Source organism: Lissotriton vulgaris, chromosome 2_1 (assembly GCF_964263255.1).
Source record: "Lissotriton vulgaris chromosome 2_1, aLisVul1.2, whole genome shotgun sequence".
Taxonomy (NCBI): domain Eukaryota; kingdom Metazoa; phylum Chordata; class Amphibia; order Caudata; family Salamandridae; genus Lissotriton; species Lissotriton vulgaris.
The window spans coordinates 1,557,797,617-1,557,819,194 of record NC_141687.1 but is presented as its reverse complement, the minus strand read 5'-3'; the positions used below and the strand labels follow the sequence as shown (position 1 = coordinate 1,557,819,194).

Sequence of the window (21,578 nt, the reverse complement as noted above, 5' to 3'; positions counted from 1 at the left end):
AATAACATTTATGTCTTTCAATGAAAATCCTACGATGCAGAAGAAATGGTTACTTGTATTTCTGGTTCTGCATCATAGTGATCTTCACTGAAGTCATAAACAACCCTCATGCCTCCCTGGCAGCTGTCTCGGCTATGAAGGGAAAAAATCACAATGACAGTTTACTGTTGGATTCCACTTTTCTGTCAAAAAGTTGGCTGCATGCACAATTGTCCCACCCCTTCAACAGTACTATGGATAGAAGCAGGATTGAAGGAAATGTAACCCTCAGATCAACTGAACGTCAAGGCATCCAAATGGAAGTGTATGGAATACAACTGAGCACACTTCCTTCTCTGGGACGAGGCAAAGAGATTCACAAATGGAAAGCCCAATATGGAGAAGACCGTCTTTGTCACACTTTGGAATGTAGCTCCTACTCCTGATCCTCCAGTGAGATACCAATGAGGACATTCACTCTGAATGAGGAACTCTACGAGATAGATCGCTACTGAGAAAATGTTTTATCACAGTGCTCATGCCCACAGCCAAATTGTATTCAAGCACAGGTTCCACAACTATACAAGGTGTTGCTTGTTGATACACTGCATGGTAGGCATTTTGCCCAAGAGAATCTGGACTTTCCCCCTGAGATGGAGGAGAGTAAGGCTTTCAGAGCAAGATGGACCACCTGCAGCTCAAGCACATTGGTCTTTGTCAGAGCAGTGTCTGCACAGCAAAGGCTCTGTGTCTTCATGTTGCACAGATGAGGGACCCATCCCAGTGGACCGTGACCACGGTAGCATGAGGCAGAACGTTGGAGTGGTCCACCCACTAGTACATCACCATAGTAACAGTCACACTTTGGCTGGGAGGCTTCTTTGGAGTTGCAGCTATTACCTCACCAAACCATACCGGAGACCTCTCATTTGCATATGGTGTGAGGCAGGGGCGGCTCCTCCATTTGAGAGGAGGAGCGACACCACACTAAGAAAAGCCCCAGGAGTGTGCTAAAAAATAAACGGTACTAAACTTTATTCATTACCATTTTATTTTTCAGCAACCGGTCCATTCTGAACTGAATGACAGGATGGGGCGGGGCCAGTGCTGCCGAGTGGCAGCTGGAAGCTGTGCGCTTCAAAGTGAGCATGTCTCTTTGGCCAGCCATCTTGCACATTTTAAACTTCTCTACACCAGCTGTCTTAGACAGCAGAGTTCGAAAAAGTGCAGGCCTCCAGTGCTCTTGGGAGCGCTGAGTGAGGCCACTATTTCTGGTACTGCTCTCATGCTGGTGAGCACAAATTGCCCACTCACTTCAGCTGGTGTATTGAAAGTTTCAGGGTGACTCGTCAAGGGGAGACCGAGAAAAGGGGAGAGGGGGGCAAAACAAATTTTCTCCATAGGAAACTTTAGACAGAGCTACAGCCCAAACTGCTGAATGGAATGACACCAAATTTGGCAAAAAGGTAGCTCTTGGTTCAGAAAGCACTCTTTATTAAATGGTGTAAATCCATTCAGTACTTCCTGAGAAATGTATATATTTCTCAGATATCCAAGTGGGGACACAGAGGATCCGGTAACCCTCCCGATCTCATGCCTGCAATCTGATTGGCTGCCAACACTTCAAACCGGGAAGTGGTGGAAGCCATCTTGTGACTTCGTTGAACCGAGTCACAAGTAAAAAGGTTAAAAAAAACTTTTTAAAAAACAAGAAAAGGGGGCAGGGTAGAAACACCATGACCGCCTAGGCCTGCTCAGGGGGTCCCACAGGGACCCCCAGTGCCCAGAATTTTTTTTTTCTCTTTTAATTTTTTGCGGGAAATGGAATCAGTGGCATGCTTGGAAATAATATCAATAAACTGGAACTGGCACTTATCCAAAAGAAAGAAAAACGATCAGCAGGGGGAGAATTATGGTAATTGCACAAAAATTTGCCATTTTGTGACATGTTATGAATATTGATTGGATACTATTGCCCACTGGAGGCACTCATGAATAGCATTCATCAATGACTTTAAAAATAACATGACGGGGCGTGGTCTCACTGGCAATGCAGTAAGGCGCACGCTGAGGGAGCTCCGGCCAGCCGCTACTAATTAAAGCAATTTTAGCGGAGCTGGGGAGCCATTGACGCCGATCCAGGGGGTGCCAAGATAGCAGACAGAAAGGGGCACCTCTTGTGAAGCGGGGAGTTGACTGGAAGTGAAGGCAGAGGTGAAGTCGCCGTGACTCATCGGCTGGCGGGTAGGAGCGCCGGCAATTTTACGGCGCCTGGTTCGGAGATCTCCGGACACGCGGTAGAGGCTGTCTTCTGCACGCTTGGAGACCCCCTGGGCATACCCCACACCAGAGGGGACGGCACAGCAGCAGGGGGCACCTGTACCAGAGAGACAGGAGCGCGTCCACTTGGCCCGGAGCGGGTAGCTGGCCTGGTGGTGGACTTTGGGGTGAAATTTTGTAGGCTGCGACAGAGAAGGCAACCGGAGCGGGACATTGCAGGCTGCCTCCCTCGGCCCGGCAGGGCTCGCCTTGGAACTGTCGAGAGATAACCGCGCTCGGATCCTAGAGGGGGACAGAGAGGAAGAGGTGACAGTCGACGAGGGGCACTCTCTGAGGAGCGGGGACAGCTCGGAGGTGGCGGCAGACATCGGCCTGCAGGTCAGAGCGCCTGCCATTTTGCAGCGATTAGACCGGGCTCCCCTGAGGTGCGGTGAGAGCGGTCCCTATGCACTCAGTGGTACCTTGTTCCTTCACAGCAGCGGTGTAGGAGGAGGAGCAGCAGGGTTGCTGGCCCAGGAGAGAAGGGCAGGTGATGCTGGCCAAGAACAGACGAACTGCCTTGTAGCTGGCTCTGGGGCGCCGTTTTTGCACATCGCGCTGGGGGAGTCTCCTGGTGCGGGATTATACAGGCTGCCTTTCCCGGCCCGGCGGGGCCCTCCTCGGAGATGATCAGCTGAGGCGGCGCTCGGCTCATGGCGAGGGACGACGTGGAAGGTCACTTTCTGTGAGTGTGCGCCCCTTGCATCCGAAAGCCTGCTGTGGTGGTGGCTGCCATTTTGACAAGGAGGAGCCCGTGAGTAGTTGGCGAGCCGCCCTGGGGAAGCGCTGTTGGCCTGTGGGGGTCCTAGGAACAGACATTTCCACTGCTTTGAATAGCGCCTTGGCCCCTGCACGACTGGGACCATCTACTTGGGCCTCGCCTGCCCCTTTGGAGCTGGTGCAGGGCGGGTGGAGGCTTAAAGGCACACTGGCGGTCCACTGACGTGCAGGTGACACCCTCCCTGGATGAGCTACTGCAGGGGCACCAGCAAGGCGACCATGCAACTCAGGAGGGGTGTGAAAGGTGGGGACTCCTATTGTTGACTGGTCCATCTGCTCCCCACTCATTGGACTCCGTGCCCTACTACTCCACGAGGACTGAGATCTGCACCTGTCCTGGGCCTAGACAGCCATATTGACGCCACCCTTGAGCGGACATTGGGGGGGCCCTGAAGACTAGCATTCCTGCTGCTGGTGTTTCCTCTGGGGGGCTGGTGCCCTGCATTCTCGCCTGGGACACTTACTTGCACTACTTGTGGCTCATACCCATCCGCTTGTGGGTACTGGGGGGCATTTACAATGCAATATCATTCTGGGAACGAGGACACGGGCTCTGCACCTTACTGGACGAAACCCGCTGCGGCACCCCTTCTGCTTGATCATCACGGCCTCTGGTTACTTTGCACAGACAGCACCTTGACAGTACACTGCGCGCTGCACGGAGACTTTGGGTGGGCAACTTTGAACTGTAAGCTGTCGACCTTGGGTGGAGACAGGTTGCTCTGTATGGCCCCTGGCCCCCGAGACTGCTGCCTCGCGATAGAGCACTGGTGTGGCTGTATGCGATCCTGCATCAATTCTGACCCTGCACCTCTTAGCCTCCACTGACTCGCAGGATAGCACACCTCTTGCACGGGCGGGGAGCGGAGACGAGACCTAACGTGCAAAAAGTACCTGGACCCACTTCATCTGCTCAGAACCGCAGTGTTGCTGCTGAGCCTGAAGCGACTCGCCCCGGTCCCCCCCACTTGACCGAAGCAAGTGCACAAGGCACTTATGTGTACTCTCAGGCAACCCTACGACAACCCACTGACCTCTACAGTTGGCGCTGTTGCGGGCCCTTCTGAACATGTCTGTGCGATCTCTCCTCGTGATACTGCGCAAGACACCTGGACCTTCGGCCCCCCTCCAGAACATTGCCATTCTCGATTACATTGCGTCTTGCGCCCGCATAGCGGAGAGAGTATCCCACAGTCTGACTGCTCCCGGATCCAGGTCGCGGTGGGACTTGCACTTCTGCAACAGACCATCAACCTACTATTCCACTGCGCTGACTCCTGCTGTGGCCGTGCGCCTCACAGAGCTATCTCCCTGCATCCACTCATAGTCGTCCTCTAGAGAATGGAGGCTTGCATGTCACCTTGCAGACCGACGGGCACACGGCACACGCCATCTACATCTGCCGCTGATCCTGGAGGGACGAGAAGCTGTGGATACTGCTATTGGTTACATACTCCTGTCTGACTCGGCAGGCAGGTGAGAAGCGACAAACGTGAGGCCCACAGGGGTGGTCCCTATCTGGGATTGCCGGGAGCCTCGGTGAATACATTCAAGACCCTGTCCACATCGGATCTACGATTCTGCTGCCTGGCCGGTCCACAGCAGCTCTACGATGACACGTCCCAACCGCGGTAAAGACGCCCCTATGCCATCTTCCAAGGATACTTTGGTTGCAGCACTGTGGGGCAAGGCGGGCGGGTCTGCCCCGGCAGAGGTGGCCTCTCAGCCTGGAGGGACATCACATCACAGTCAGTGACACAAGCGTCGCAACCAGTGACAGAAGCGTTCATGGCCGCCTTCATGGCCGAGCTGAAGTCTGAAATTGGTTCCCTGCGCACAGAGGTTCACTCCTGCGTCCGAGAGCTCCGGAAGGATGTCATGGATCTGGGCGAACGCGTGGACGGACTGGAGAAGACGGTTGATACCCGCACGGAAGATCAAGAACAACTCTGGCAGCGCTTAGCTGCCCTGGAAGATCAAAATAGAGCTACAGCTGAAGCAGGAGGACCTAGAAAATCGAAGTCGCCGGAACAACCTCCGTATCCGGGGCGTTCCTCTTGGGGCAGAAGGGGAGGACATATGTGGCGCAGCTTCTACATGAAGTTTGGGGGGATGAGGACTCCTCTCCGCCGGCTTTGGACTGGGCGCACCGCGTTGCCGGGCCCTCGGGGAGGTCGGGTCTCCTCCCGGACATATTGACCAGGGTCCACTTCTTCACAGAGAAGGAAGCCATCCTTCGGGCGGCGAGAGCCAAGCTGGATCTCACATATGATTGATATAAAATACAGATTTTTCTGGATTTGGCACCTAACACCTTACGACCCTGTCGTGCTTTCCGGCCTGTAACGGACAAACTGCGCAGCCTTAAAATCCCATACCAATGGGGTCATCCGTTCGCCCTCCTCTTTCAATAGGAATCTAAGCGCAGGGTGATACGGTCCTATCAGGGAGCGGCTCAACTATTACGTCTGCCCACCTCTCGGCCTACCAGCCCGACTCGTCCCCCGCCTGTCGTGCGGGTGCCGGCTAGTGCCTCCTGGTCCACTGTGCGCCGGCGCTCACCACCTTTGGACGAACATGCATCCCTGCAGGCCAAAAGCAACATCATCAAGCATATCCGGTCCCTGGAGGGGGACAGATCTGATGGGGGCCCGGGCTCCCCAGGCCCTAGCTGAACAGTATTTGTCCCCATACTGTTCTCTGCGACTTCTCCTTGGCCTGCTCTTGCTGTACTCTGTTGAGTTCAGGTTACTGCACCTCCTCCCGTGCTTGACAGAGTGGCTGGTGCCGGAGCTCCATACCGGAAGGGACTTGTGAGCAGCGAATGACCTACCCTCTACTGTTCCTGGGAGAGTGACGTCTCTGGGTTTCTCCAAACCCTAGGGTGAAGGATGACCCAAGATTGGAACAGAACGATGTGGCCAGGTTGGCCGATGTTGCTTGTTCTTTTATTTTTCTTCTTTCCTACTGTTTTTCTGCTCTCTTACCTTACCTTCTTCCCTGCTTCTGGGGTGTGATGGGTGGATGTTTGTGAGGCTGCAGTGGGCACTGGCGCATAGGAGGGGGGGGGTCCCCATTTACTACCCTTTTTCTGGGCCTGGCTATGGCTACGTGGGAGGTTCAGCGCGCTAACCAGTGACCTACGGTGTTAATGGCTCTTCCTGACCCTTTAAAGATCCTTTCCCTCAATGTTAATGGACTTCACTCCCCCAATAAACGTCGGCAAGTGTGGCGCTACATCCTACTGCACTGCCCAGACATCATTTTCCTTCAGGAAACCCATCTGCTTAAAGACGATACCCTGCGCATGGCACATCCTAAATACCCCCTTCAGTTCTGGGCAGCTGCAGACACCAAAACGGCAGGAGTGGCTATCCTCTGCAGAAGGGGCATCAGACAGGGGGACCCTAAAGACCTTCCGTAGCGCAGATGGGCGTTTCATCAGGGCGGGGGTGGTGGTTGGCAGACGCCTGCTCACGCTGTGTAATGTTTATGCGCCAAACCAGATGCAGGACTCCTATCTCTGGACGCTATTTAGGGAACAGGTGCCACAGGGCGACACCTCTTTAATTGTAGGAGGGGTCTTTAACTTGGTGTGGGACCCTGCGTTGGACCATTGTGACGCCTCCTAGAATGGATCAGGTGCCATGTCATCAACGCTTCCGAAACAGATAACGGAACTCGGCCTTATAGATTCTTGGCGTTATTATTCCCCTGAGGTGCGTGATTATTCGTACTGCTCGCCTGTGCACCGCTCGTACTCGCGCATCACCCATTTATTTATCTTGCACGCCCTCATAGGGGATATTCTAACAGCGGCTATGTCGGACATTTCGATCTCTGACCACGCTCACGTTGAGCTTATCCTGCAGGACCCGGCCACTGGCCCTGCTCGTCATCCGCGGTGGTGCTTACTGCCGCATATTCTGCGGGATCCGGATGCTGTGGAGTCAATACGGACTGCCATAGACTCTTATTTTTCAAGCAACTACCTCCCCGAGACCCCATTCCCCGTGGTGTGGGACGCCTTTAATGCGACAATCCGAGGCCACATCACGTCTATGGCGATTGCTCATTCTCGGGAAGTCCGCAAACTAGAAGATAGCCTCTCCACGAATATAAAGAAGTTAGAGGTGCAGGATCGGGAGCACTCTTCCCTCGCAAACCGGCGGAAACTTGCAAACCTTAGGGGTCAGCTCCGTTGTCTGCGGACTAACAAAGCCGAATGTTCTTTGCTGGCCTTGAAACAGCGGTACTTCGAGGGGACAAAGTGGGACAGTTGTTAGCGCGGCGCCTGCAGGTTCAGGCGCTGAAGGCCCACATCCCGAACATTCAGGTATCCGATGGAGGGCGGGCCATTGCGGAACAGGCGAAATGTGATGCCTTTAGGGCTTATTACACTGCCCTTTACAAGGCGGACCAACCCTCTCAAGCCCATATCAATGAGGTACTGAACCACTGTCCTTGGACCCCAATACATCCGCATTATGCTGCACAGCTGGAGGGCCCTCTTTTGCCGGAGGAACTGACTGCAGCATGAAAGACCTACCCCTTGGTAAGACGCCAGGCCTGGATGGTCTGCCGGTAGCCTTTTATCGTATGTTCGTATCACAGCTCCAGCCCTACTTGCTGCGTCCATATAATTCCTTCTCGGACATGGAGGGCCGTCGCCTTCCTTGGGCATGGCAGAAATAGCTCTCATCCTCAAGCCGGGAACGGACCCTACCCTATGTGCCTCTTACCGTCCCATAGCGTTATTAAACACGGATCTCAAACTCTATACCAAAATGTTAGCCAAACGCCTGGAACCCCACATGCCGGGACTTGTGGAGCCAGATCAGGTTGGCTTCATCCGCAACAGGCAGGGGGCAGATAACGCACGAAGAATTGCCCACTTGGTAGGGAAAGCGCACCATTGGAATATACCGGCTTGTCTTCTCTTGCTTGATGCGGAAAAGGCCTTTGACCGGGTGGAATGGGGTTTTCTTAGCTCATTCCTACACAGGGTTGGTCTGGGGCACAAAATGATCTAGAGGATTATGGAGCCTTATCTCTCCCCTCAAGCGCGGGTCCGTGTTAACAGGCAGCTCTCAGACCCCTTCTATATACACAGGGGCACTCGGCAGGGCTGCCCCCTATTGCCTCTGCTCTTCGCTCCGGGAGTGGAGCCCCTGGCGGAGATGATTATGCAAAATGAGGACATCCACGGCTTAAATTTAGGAGGGCACCAGAATAAAGTGGCATTATTTGCAGATTATCTTATCCTTACTTTGTCGCGCCCACATACCTCCCTTCCGGCGCTCCACGCTCTCCTGCAGACTTTTGAAAGGGCGTCCGGCCTAAACATTAATCATGCCAAGTCTTGGGCTTTAAACCTCACGATCCCGAAGGAGGAGCTTCCAGCCTTGAAGGCGCTGGCTCCATATCGGTGGACTGCAGACCATATTCGTTATTTGGGCCTGAAGCTGGCCCCCTCTCTGGACACATGGTCTCAAGTAAATTGGGGTGAATGCAATACAGCTGTCCAGGAGGACATGAGGAGGTGGAAGCCACTGACGATCTCCTTGCTAAGCAGGCTTAACGCTGTTAAAATGTCTATCCTCCCAAAAATGTTGTACTTGTTTCAATGTCTTCACACCCCCATACCACAACAACAGATACTGGACCTTCAGAAGGAGATCACCAAGTTTATCTGGGGTGGCTGTCGACCACAGTTCTCCCACCAGATCCTCATGTTGCCCAGAGATAGAGGGGGTCTGGCATGCCCTAATCTCCTGGACTACTACTGGGCTTCGCACCTTCGTATTGTCTCAGAATGGACAACCACTGAAAGCGAAAAGGTGTGGTTCCATATGGACAAGACTATAACGGGACGCACTATCTGGGACCTTACATGGCTCCACCGGACGGCGCGCTCCCGCAGTGCCTATATGGCAGTGCCTACTAAAACGGTCCTTGATATATGGGACAAAATAGCCGTACGTAAGGGGCACGACGACATTCCCTTCACCTAATACCCCTATAGCGGACAACCCCCTCTTCCCACCGGCCTGCCACACACAAGCATTTGCTAAATGGTTACAGGGAGGGTGCAGAGTCATTGGAGACATGTTTGAGGGGGGAAACTTAAAGACGTACGCCCAGTGCAGGGACGAATTTCGTCTCCCGCCAGAAGCGAGTCTACAATATGCGCAGTTGCAGCGCTGGGTATCGTCGCCCACCTTGTGGCAGGCGGCTATCCGACCTTCAACCCCCTTTGAGCGGCTGGTCCGCTCATTCGATGATTCAAAGGGACTCATATCTGGGACATACCAGATCCTTCAACACCCGCCTACACTGACACTACACCCGTATCAACGTCAATGGCACCTGGCGTCAGGAACAGAAATCACACCTGGACAGTAGAATCGTCTCTGGCGCGACATTCCTAGGGTCTATCTCAGCATCCCACAGAGGGACAATGCGTATAAAATTATGACGCAATGGTACTATAAACCGGTCCGGTTGCAGCATATTTTCCCTGCCACGTCCCCCTTGTGTTGGAGATGTTCGAATGCATCTGGCGACTTCATTCACATCTGGTGGGCCTGCCCGCTCCTGACCCTGCTCTGGAAGAAAGTCCTTAGTCACATCAAGGAGGTATTGGGGTTCCCCCTGCCGGACTCCACAGTCACGATCCTCCTGGGCATCAAACCTGCCACCTTGAAAGCACTTACGAGCAGCGATTGGACTATAGCTTTACATATGCTTGGGGCGGCTAAACAACTCATTGCACTCTATTGGAAAAGGCCAGAGGCGCCTCTGATTGCTGCTTTGTTTGTGAGACTGTGGCACGTTTTAACTATGGAGCTCTTCACTGCGCAACTGCAATTGCGAGGAACTCGTTTTATGCTGTGTGGCGTCCAATGGTCCAACACCTCTGTAAAATAGAACATGCACGATACTTACCTGTCAAGCTTAGAGTGCTGAGTCTCTTTGAGGATGCCCTGCTCCCGCCAAATCCTAATAAGCTTATACAATGCCCAGACTGATTATAGTCACCCATCTCCCAGCGCGCTCACTGCAGTCCCCACAGTGCCTCCAGTTAGCCGTTACTGAGTGTTACCTATGGTCTGCTCACTCGCCTACCCAGATAGCTGTTTCAGTCTCACATCTTTCCTTTCCCCATCTATCCCTGCTTTGCTTCTATCTGTCTCTCACTATCCACTTTGTAGGGGATTCTCGTCCATGTTCATAACGTTACTGTCCTTCTTTTGATGGGTCCTGAAATTTAACACAACCCGTAATTATTGACACATATACTAGTATAAGCAGTTGGCCCACCACGAGTAGTAGGCGACATGCTCTTTCATCATTGGTTCCCTGTTGCCTGAGCCAACACTGAGAAACATTTGCAATTGACGCGGCCGGCCCTACATGGGTTGTAGGCTAATCGCTGTGTATGTTGAGACCTGAGTTGCACTATTCTCAACGTTATTGCTTGTAGACAGGCCTCAAGAAACCCTACAATAAGTTGTTATCGCTCCACATACTAGACCACGCGGCCGGCCCAACAAGGGTTGTAGGCGACATGCTGTGTCTAAATTGGCCTTTCACTGTTTTTTTTTACTCTCGGTTGAGAAATGATTGCAAAATAACGTGGCCTGCCCTGAATGAGTTGTAGGCTTAACGCTGTGTACACATGACCCTTTGTTCCTTTCTTGTTTTAAAAAATAAAACAGACTTCAAACAAAAAAATAATAACATAACATGTTGCAACATTATGCCATAGCAAATTAAGAAACAGAATGGAATATGATAATTTGATTGAAATTGTTATGTTATTCCTCCCATTTTAAAGAAAGTTTGCACAAATGATTTAAATCACAAGCTTATTTGTACGTCACAAATTTGCACATTAAGAAGCATAGTTTGCACGTTAGTACATTTGGCACTTTATACTTACATTGTCCTCAGCTCAAATCAGACTACCATAACCAGAATGCTTTGCAGTAAAAGGAAATGAGGAAATGTTTCACGACAGGAAATAAAAAGCTTGGTGGTGGCAACTACGACAAAAAAACAACCCGTGATCAAGGTGAAAAGGCCAACGCATTGGGTGAATGTTGTTCTACTCACATACTAATAAAGAGGAAACAGAACTTGCTCTAGAGTGCGCTCTCTACTTTCTGCGCTTGCGAGCCAGACATTGGAGAGTAAAAATATCTATCTATATCTGTATCTATATATATATATAGTGATCAAGCCACTCTGGTGGTGAAACGCGTTATGGCCGACAAATAAACGCAGAAGAATTTGCACTTAATCTAGGTCCGTGTCTGCTTGCCTTGCTGCCTGCCAGAGTTCTACGTGGGTAGCGGTCTTTTGGAGCAGCTATATGGATATATATATATATATGAAGAGCCTGCGTGCGTTTCTGAAGGTGAATGGATGTTGAAAAACCCTCCCTCCCTCCTTCCTCCGAAGAAGGCCGATGCGGCCGAAATGCATCAGGAAACAGGACAATGGAGTGGTTTTAATCGGTGTAATTAAAGGACGTTTCCTTTCCTACAGTGTGTGCGCCTCGACTCCTTTCTGTGAGGAAAGACTTTGAATATATATATATATATATATATATATATATATATATATATATATATATATATATATATATCTATATCTATATATATATATATATCTATATATATATATATATCTATATATATATATATATATATATATATATATATATATATATATATATATATATATATATATATATATATATATATATATATATAATCTAATCTAAACATAGTATTTTCCCGAGGAAAAATGCAAGAGGAATCCTCCTGGCACCTCACCAAATTTAGACGCCCAATAAATGTTTTGGTCAGACTTTAGTGGACGATTAGCAGGCCTTATGTTATCACCTAAAAAAACCTGCAAGGAGCACTACACAGAGTGTGGCTCAGGGTCTGCCCACAGGTTGAACCTCTTTACAAGGTTTTGATTGGCCTCTATCGAAACAGTGCTTAACAGCAATAGCAGCCTGGCGTTCCAATACTTCCTCGATCTTGCAGGAGCAAGACTATGAGCTGGTACGGCTTTTTCTTTGGTTTGGCAATGACTTATAGAACTAGGGAAAACAGATGAATACACCGTGCAAAGATGAAGCAACAGTTTATTGAAAAGTCAATGAACTGAGTCCCCTGCTAGTAATGCAATGACATTTCAGGTGCTCATGACCTGCAAGTTGATCCAGCTGAGGTTTACTCCATTTGCAAAAGAGTTGATAAATTTGGTTTACAAGGAATTTCTAACCTATAATATGGTTCGACTGAGGGCATTTGTTAGGTCATTATGAAGTTCCGGCAGGTGTTCCTTTGTCATTTTGAGGTTAATGTATATCATGTGTTGTGCACAGTTTGTAATGCATTGATGTTAAAATCTGTGTTAGAATCTGGATTTCAGTATTACGCAAGCATGGAAGGAAAGCCTACAAACCTTTGGTTCCTAGCAAAACTGTTAAAGCTCGTAGGATGCACTAATCATTTTTGAGATGATGGACATTAAGCTGAACTTGGACCAGTTGATGATGCAAACTAAAATAAATCTTGCAACAACTTGATAAACTATTGGCATGGAAGTTTCCAGTTCGCTTTTGCAGATGACATGTTGCTTATGATTTCCAATGTTTTATATTCAATTAAACTCACAACAACTAATTGTATTGCTTGGTTTAGTAAAAAATAGCCATTGCTAGGACAATCCTGTTTAGTACCTTTGTCGAAGGTTACTTCCTGTTTAAGGAAACCATTAGTGTTCAAGCAGGATTTTGAATCCAGATAGTATTATAAAAGATTTGCATAAAATAATTCTCACATGTTCATCCTTCTTATAACCTCATGACATGCAGACCGTTCCATCCTCCATAATCAAAGGCCTTTGCAGAATCAGAACTCAGCAATAGGCAGCGGGTTAGCCTATCCTTAAAAAGGAGTATTAGGGATTTAATTTGCCTTTGTGTTCCAACTCTATTATCGATTTTCATGTTTTATTTACATAGGCAACCTTATTTTCTATTAATTATAACAAGCCCACGTGCGCGCACACACACACACCTTTTTTTTAAATTAGTTGTACTATAGTAAAGTGATCCAGAACATGGTCATGCAATATTGTCATATTTTGCATTTACAACTGAAAATCGAAATAATATCAGAAAGCAGCCTGTCAGGCTGATCGGTATAGAACCACTCGTTAAAATACAAACATTACCAAACTTGCCTGCAGTACAATAGAAGCCAAACTATTCATATCATGTTCGAGCATTGGTAAAGTAGTCAGGCTATGAAATAGTTTCACCATCCCAGTCCCAATGGCAGTTAATAATATAGGGAATGATGCTTGTCTACCTCATGGACCTCCCGAACAGCATCCCGGTCCTACTGGCACTGTGCGAAACCCACGGTACAGCTTCGGGCTACAAACTTAATTGGTCCAAGTCCATAATCTTCATGGTGCAGGGCGACCTTCCAGCCTTGCCTGAGGATTGCCAATTGATCGTAGAACGCATCTCCTTTAAGTACCTAGGGATATGGATCACGAGGGATCATTCGACCTTCATGGAACTGAATCTTAAGCCCCAGCTGGAAAGGCTGAAGGCGGACGTGCGCCACTGGAAGAATCTCCCCTTAACACTATTAGGTAGAGCGGCACTCTTCAAGATGATGGCGCTGCCTCGCTTCCTCTATGTCCTGGAAAACACGCCAGCGATGGTCCCCATATCATTTTTCCGCCACGTAGCGGCACAGCTGTCCAGCCTTCTGTGGGGTGACAAACCGGCTAGGGTTGCGCGATTGAAGTTGACCAGGGACTGGTACAGTGGAGGGATAGCCCTCCCCGACCTCGAACTGTACTACTGGGCCGCTCACCTCAAGGTGATCAACCAATGGGTTCACGCGCCACAGGATGACCCGGCATATGAGGCTGACAGGCACCAGCTGGGCACGTCCACCCTTCTGGCCCCACTCTACAACAAAGGAATAGTGAGAAAGCTTGAGGGACCTACCAAACACACAGTAGCCATCTGGCACAAAGCGCAAAGGCGGCTGGCATGGGAGGGAGTGATCACTAATCTCACGCCACTATGGGACACAAAAGCACTCGGCAACCTGCGCAGTTCAAAAGGGTTTGATCAGTGGGATACCATTGGGATCTCCGTAGTGGGCGACCTATGGACAAGGGAGGGCGTGCTCTCCTTTGCGACCCTGAGGGAGCAATATAACCTAGGGGTGACCGAAACATACAGATACATACAAATTAGGCACGCACTCTTGTCAGTGTTGGAACCAGGTGTCACGCTGCCGGAATCGGCCCCTTTAGAGGACCGATTGCTTACGGACTACATGGAGTCCAGTGCAACCTCCCTCACTTACCGCAAACTGATGAACAACCTGCCGGATCCCCTTGGAAAGTTGAAGGAGTACTGGGAGGATGAGGTAGGAGACCTAGATGAGGCAGACTGGAACGCAGCCCTGGCATCGCCCAGGGAGGCGGGTATTTCCACCCGATTCAGACTGGTCCAACTCAAGGTACTACATAGGGTCTACTACACCCGCACCACACTATATAAAATACACAGGGCAGAACACCCATATTGCCTAAGAAAATGTGGGGAGGAGGGTACACTGTTCCACACTATATGGACCTGCCCAATCGTACAGGACTACTGGAGGCGTGTCACACGCACAATCAGTCAGGCCCTCCAAAACCCATTCACGCCTGACCCCAGAATTTGTCTCTTGAATGTATGGGGCCCAACAGATTTGTCATTGCATGCCAGGGGCTGGGTGGTCATCGGTGTCATGATGGCAAAGCGTGATATAGCGAAGAATTGGGGGGCACTAGAGGCACCGACACTGGCGCAATGGTGCAGGAATATGGACGTGCTCATGGTGACGGAGAGGGCAGTATATCAACAGAGACGTAATCCACGTAAATGGAACAGGATCTGGTCGCCGTGGAATACATACAGGGGGGACATTTGTGAGCCTTTGCCCGAAGAGGAGGATGGGGACAGCTCAGGGGACGATGAGGAATTGGAGTGATAAGAGGGGGGAAGCGGGAGGCCCAGGTACACTGCATGGCCCCGGGACCTGGGGGACATAAAGGGAAGAGAGAATGTTATTGCTAGAACTGTCTTTAGGATTGCTGAACGCCTGTCTACGGACCATTGTTGTAATAGCATACAGTTCATGATCATACAATGCAACCCCTGAAGTAGCAAGTTTTAAGTTGGGGGGGGGGAAATAAAAAGTTGCTCTATTGATCGTAGGCAGCTGAATGTTGACGCTGCTCTACAGTACGATTAATTGTTATTGTATACCATGTGATAGCAACAACAAAAATAAAACTTTAAAAAAAATAATAATAATATAGGGAATGTCTGCTTATAGAGTCGGTTGGCGGGTAAAGTGAACACAAATGCTCTCCAAATGACAGCACCAGCTCCATATATTTCTTTCCATTTTTTCTTGAGGAAGGATAAAATTGCTCTACAGAAGAAAGTCTATGGCCTTGGTCATGTCAGGTACAGGTTCCAAATGATTTAGATGACGTGTAGCTGGTCATTAAGTTTGCATATCAAGCGTTTGCGAGAGGCCATCACTGCATGGCCTCACACCAAACTTCAATGGTCAGAGGCGTGAGCAATTTCCATGGGTAGAGTATACATAGTTTTGCTTTGACCAAGGCTCAGACCAGCATCTTTTATGATGGTAAGGCTGGATTGGAATTTGATATGGTAAAGCAAAGGTATCTCAACCATGGGGTGGAGGTCCCAATAGCTGGTCTGGATCAATGACTCCCACATCTTGTCCCAGAAATCCTGGATGAGTTTGCACGACCACAGTATGTGAATAACAATAGCTCCCGGTTTGTGACATCTCCAGCAGGCATCAGTTGTTGCCAATCGAGCAAGAACAGCTTGTGAGGGGTCCAATGCCAGCTGGAAAATATTAAAGTAACTAAATTTCAGTCCAGACTCTCAAAGGTGCTTGTCTTGTGTTGCTCGGAGAATGGTCCATGTCTTGCCCGTCAGGCAGGGACATGTATAGACGTCAGTGAGCTTGCAGTGCTGGAGATGTAGGTGTCGAATATAGGGTTGTTATCAACAATCCGTAGAGTACTGAAATTAACTTTCTTTATGCCCTCCATTGTTGCAGATTCATGTGCAACACGGAGTCTTGTATCTCATCTCGCTTTTGATAGAGAGCAGCCATTATACAACTGTACAATTTGTGGTACTGCTGAATTGTGCAGCAATCCAAGTGGTAGTGTCCTTGTAGCTCATGGAAAGGTTTTACCCGGTAAGCTGTTAGGGCCTGTGACAGCACCAGTATACCTTTCTGCTTCCATTTGGTCCAGCTGAAAGGACAGCCCGCGATTAGCAGACCTTTATTGTCCCAGATGGGAGCCTAAAGATGGAGAACGCTATTCAACTATTATCTATTTTCAATGGTGCCAGCTTTGTTAGCTCTTCTATGACCAAGCAAAGCCTGCATGCTCATATTTTGTTAGTAGTTGTAAATTGATTAACTTAATGGGCCAGAGATAGCAAGAAATTGTGAGGATAAAAAACACAATATATTTTGAGAAACGAATTCCGTCAAACATGAAAGATTTAAAAGCCCACATTGTCCCAAACATTGCAAAATGAAAATGATTATTCCCCCCTTTAAGCATCTGTTCATAGCGTGTATGTTCATAGCGTGTAGTGCTGTAGATTTACGTGATTTGCACGCTCCTGCCATCTAGTGTTAGACTCGGACATTTGCAGGTTGTTTATCTTCAAAACGTCTTTCATATCACAAGGTGCACTTTGATTCACCCCTTAGTGTGCAATGTTCATGGACACAGAAAGCATGCTAAATAGTTCAGCAGATAAAAATACGTATGGAGTGGGAAGTGAGCATTGCATGGTGCACCATGTACATTTTGAGTATTAAACATGTAATAATAAAAGAGCTGCAGCATACACAGGCTCCACAGAGCAGGGTAGGTGCATGTGAACATACAGCACAGCACATTACGAACAGATGCTTACAAAGTAACATTTTCCATTTGTAGCACGTGCGGCTGTAGATACACATGCTCTGCATTGACTGTAAAGCAGTACCCTCTATAAGCGGTAAATGTATCAGAACTCAGCGGATAGACTAGTTCTCAACCTCCCCAGATGAACCCACAGCAAACCCCACCTCAAGAAGCTACACTAGCAACCGATCCAGAAGAAATGCCATTTCAAAATGTTGACCCAAGCATACAAAGCTCTGCACAACAATGGACCAGCATACATCAACAAAAGCATGACCTTCCACTAACCGACCAGACACCTACGACCCGCCTCACTCTTCCTCGCAGACACCCAACCGAATACAGCAATGCAACAGTGAAGGAAGATCTTTCTCATACTTGGCGGGCAAAGTTTGGAACCTTCCCCCACACCGCAGGACTGCCTCATCGCTCCAGCAATTCAGGAAAGGACTCATTACCTGGTTGTTAAAATGAACATAACAAAATGAGGCAGCTAGCTACTCCAGCACCTTGAGACCCTCACGTGTGATTCGTAGCGCTATACACACCCCGCTTGATGATGATGAAGCAGTGGTTAACACGCGGGTGGTGCAGATGTCTGAAACAAAGTTCTCAATACTGGCCGAGCCTGTAGGTGGGCTAAGGTGGCCACAAAATAGTGCTATACAAAAGATGTGTGGGTTGACAAAGTGGCCAATTTACATATGTCAACTAGCAGGATATTACCCAAAAAGCCCACTGTTACACCTTGGGTGCGGCTGGATGGTGCCCTAGGGGGAAAGAGGAAGGGTCTTAACTTTGAGGTTGCAAATCTAGATACACTGTCCTATCCACACATGCCCGCCCTTGTGAGGTTTCGCAAAAGCTACAAAGAGCTAGTAAGGCTTGCAGAAGGACTTAATCCTGGCATTGCAGTATATGAGAGCAAGGTTAACGTCTAGGGTACGAAGGCCTCTCTCTGCTACAGAGTCTGGCTGTAGAAAAAAGACTGGGAACTATATAATCTCACCGAGGTAGAAAGAGGGTCCCACCTTGGGGAGGAATTTAGAATTAGTTTTGAGAATCACCCTGTTCCTGTGGACCGGTGTAAAAGTATCTGGCAGGGTAAGTGCCTGCAACTCGCCAATGCTTCCTGGGGATGTTTGGCTACAAAGAAAGTTACTTTCCACAAGAAGATCTGCAAAGGACAAGAGTGGACGGGTTCAAATGGGAGGCTTGTGAGCCTGGTGAGGACTACAATAAGGTTTCATGCAGGGGCCCCCTGTAAGGTATGAACCTTTTGAGGCCCTCCAGGAATTCTTTGAGGCAGGAAGACTAAATAAGAGTGTTCCCTGTTTTGCATGTAAGGTGCAATAGCGGTTAGGTGTAGCCATATAGCAGTGTACGGGAGTCCTACAGGTACAAGAGATTACAAATTATGTCCTTAATACTGGGCATTACAGTTGTTTGGGTATACATATAGTGGGAAAATCTTTTCAACTCTGCTGCATAACAGACAGGCATAATAGGTGGGTTTACTGCAACAAAGTCATGCACTCCTGAAAGTGATGGGGTGGATGGTAGCAAAACTCTAAGACTTAAGGTGCCACATTGCTAAGTCGCGCTGACCGGGTGTCTGATCCAGCATTTGTACTGTATGAGAAGGCCAGGCCAGTTTGGGAGCTTCTCATGGGGGCTGATGGATATCTCGCGGAGTGTCGAGTACCAAGGCTGCCTGGCCCGGGTGGGAGACACAAGGTTGTGCGTGGAAAGTTTGTGCATCTTTCTTACCATGTACGGAAGGTGTGAAAGAGAAGGAAAAGCGCAAGCAAACATCCCTGACCAATTCATCCATAGAGCATTGCCTATATATTAGGGAAGTCTGGAGCCAATGTTTGGGCATTTTACATAGTTGGGGTTGGCGAACAGGTCTATAACGGACTAGTTGATAAATCCTACCAAGCAGAAGGGTATAGATAATGAGGAGGAAAGTTGAAGATGGGTAGAATTGTAGATGGAGTTGAATTCTTGGAAATCGATCATCTCATAGAAATTAATATCACTACAAAGAATGTTGACAATAAGAATTAAAGAGTAACAGAGACATTTTAGAAAGATGAAGGTGGACAGCCTGTATAAGTGGCAAGCGTTGGGAGACTTACTGAGGAGGAGGGCAATTACTCGTACTTTTCCCTTGAAGGTAGAACAGGGAAAGTGAATGAACGTGGCATGTTTTGTTTTGAGAGCAGGAGGTGTATACCTGCTATTCAGCTCCACCAGTTGTTTTTTCTTCACAGACAATTTTAAGAAAGCACATTTTGAGAATATGCATAACACACTACAACATATTGTTTCAAAAACATCTCTATGGTATTTATAACTGACATGATGCTAAAAAAAACAAGACAAAACAGAGATATAACTGGGAAATGGATATATTGTTTATTCATCAATGGGTTCAAAAGTAAACTAAGTAAAAAAGAAAAAAGAAATAAATCTCTCATGAATTAAACAATCAATTTAAAATCAAAACATACCTGTGCAGCAAACTGCCATGCTTCTTGTAGAGGACTTTCAGATGGAAATTGGTTGGTGAAGGAAGAACCATCTGGAAGGCGGAACTGTATTCTTGTTACAGCACTAAAGAAGTAAGAGTTCACTTTATTTTACTACATTTTTAATGACTCGTCAGCAAGACAAGAACTAGTTGGAGGAAATTATGAAAAGTTTAATTAAATTCACACCATAAAACAAGTTACTTACCTGCACACTGTTGTTCTCCAGTATTGAGATATTTCATAGATTCACATGCTTGAATTTTCCCCGTAGTCATAGTGGGAGCCCCACAGTACTTCATTAAGCAGTACTATTAGAAGTGCATTAGAAATCATTGAGAAAGATAGTAAATGTGTAAACCAATCTACATTATTAGACTAGACCCAAACTTCAACCAATCAGAGACAAACTTAAGATCCCATCTCTCATGCAGAACCACCATACCTCAGATTTTGAGCACAAGTGTGACTAAGAGAATGGTTGTAGGGCGCATAAAGCCTAAAAAATACATTTACTTACTGTAAGCATCTGGCCATAGCGTGTAGTGCTGTAGATTCACATGCTCTGCAGTGTCCTCCCATCTTGTGTTGGGCTTTGTTACAAAAAGTATTTTGAGTCACAAAGTATACTGACTCCTCCCTTAGTTGACACTGTGCAAGTGCATCGGATTAATTGTAAGACAGTTTACAGTACAGCCAGTAAGCGTAAAGACAGAGCGTTAGACAGGAAAATATAATGACCATGCAGGAAGGTATTTAAAAAGAAGTTAAGTAAATAATGTAGATCTGCAACAACCAAAACCTTTAAGGGAGGACGGAAGGTGCATGTGAATCTAAAGCACTACACACTATGAACAGATGGTTACAAGGTAAGCAACATTCTGTTCTTAGCATGTGAAGTAGTAGATACATATGCAGCGTAGACTGTAAAACAGAGCTGCCCCATTCGGTTAGCTGGAGGATCTTGAAGAGGATTGAAAGAGTTCTTAGGACAGCATAGCAAACTCTAGCCTGTTGGTATGCTAAAATATCCGCACAATGTTTTGTGAATGTGTGTGAAGTGGACCGGTAATGTGTGTGAAGGGGACCAAGAAGCAGTCTTGAAGAGGTCATCTTAGGGGCTTGTTGTTGAGGAAAGCTGAAGTGGCTCCTTTTTTAGGTTTCGCTGGGGGGCGGAGCCGTTAGGCTCCTCCTCCAGAGAAATCTGTAGTTTCTAGTATGGGTGACTTGAACACGCCTCTCTGCTTCATTGGCTAGCTCCATAAATGGAGGCTAGCCATTGGAACAGAGAGGCGTCCGTCAATGCCGGACCAGACACGGGGGCGTTCCCGAGATTCTTTGGCTTTTGCCGACGTCACGCGACGCCGGGAACGCCCCCGAGTCTGGTCCGGCCCGGCCGTGATTGCTGCTGTCCTGGGCATGTTTTTCCCCGGCACGTTTCCCTCCTCCCTCCCGCCGTTCGTGTTCTCTCCCGCCCCCCTCCCCCCTCACGCCCCCTGTGTCCTCTCCCGCCCCCTCCCGCCGTCCGTTCCTCTCCCGCCCCCCCCCTGTCCTCGTAGGCCTCCCTCCCGCCGTTCGTGTTCTCTCCCGCCCCCCTCCCCCCTCACGCCCCCTGCCCGGGAGTGAGCCGAAGCTCTGCCTGGGCTCCTGAGCCGCTGGTGGAAGCAGCCGCGGAAGAGCTGGCTTCGTATCTGCTGAGGAGTAACTTTCTGCCCCGGCCGGCCGTCGTCAGCTCTCCCCCTCAGCCCGGCGATTGGTCCTCGGCCGCCGGGACTCCCTCGCGTCATTCCTGGGCCGGGCAGAGATTGGCCCGACCTGAGAGGCGTCCCCGCGCGCGCCCGGAGGTATCTGGAGTCCGGCCGTCCCTCAAAGCAAGTCCGGAGAGAA

General features: G+C 48.8%; 1 protein-coding gene across 1 annotated transcript in view; it reads right to left on the bottom strand.

Moving 5' to 3' along the window:
• Window positions 1–21,578, bottom strand: part of UBXN4 (UBX domain protein 4) — a 210,254-nt gene that overhangs the window by 74,896 nt on the left and 113,780 nt on the right. Inside the window, exons 10-11 of the mRNA XM_086954984.1 lie at window positions 20,602–20,654; window positions 19,674–19,776 (exon numbers count right to left, since the gene is read on the bottom strand). Coding sequence (XP_086811110.1) covers window positions 19,674–19,776; window positions 20,602–20,654 — 156 coding nt within the window. The remainder of the gene's footprint in view (window positions 1–19,673; window positions 19,777–20,601; window positions 20,655–21,578) is intronic.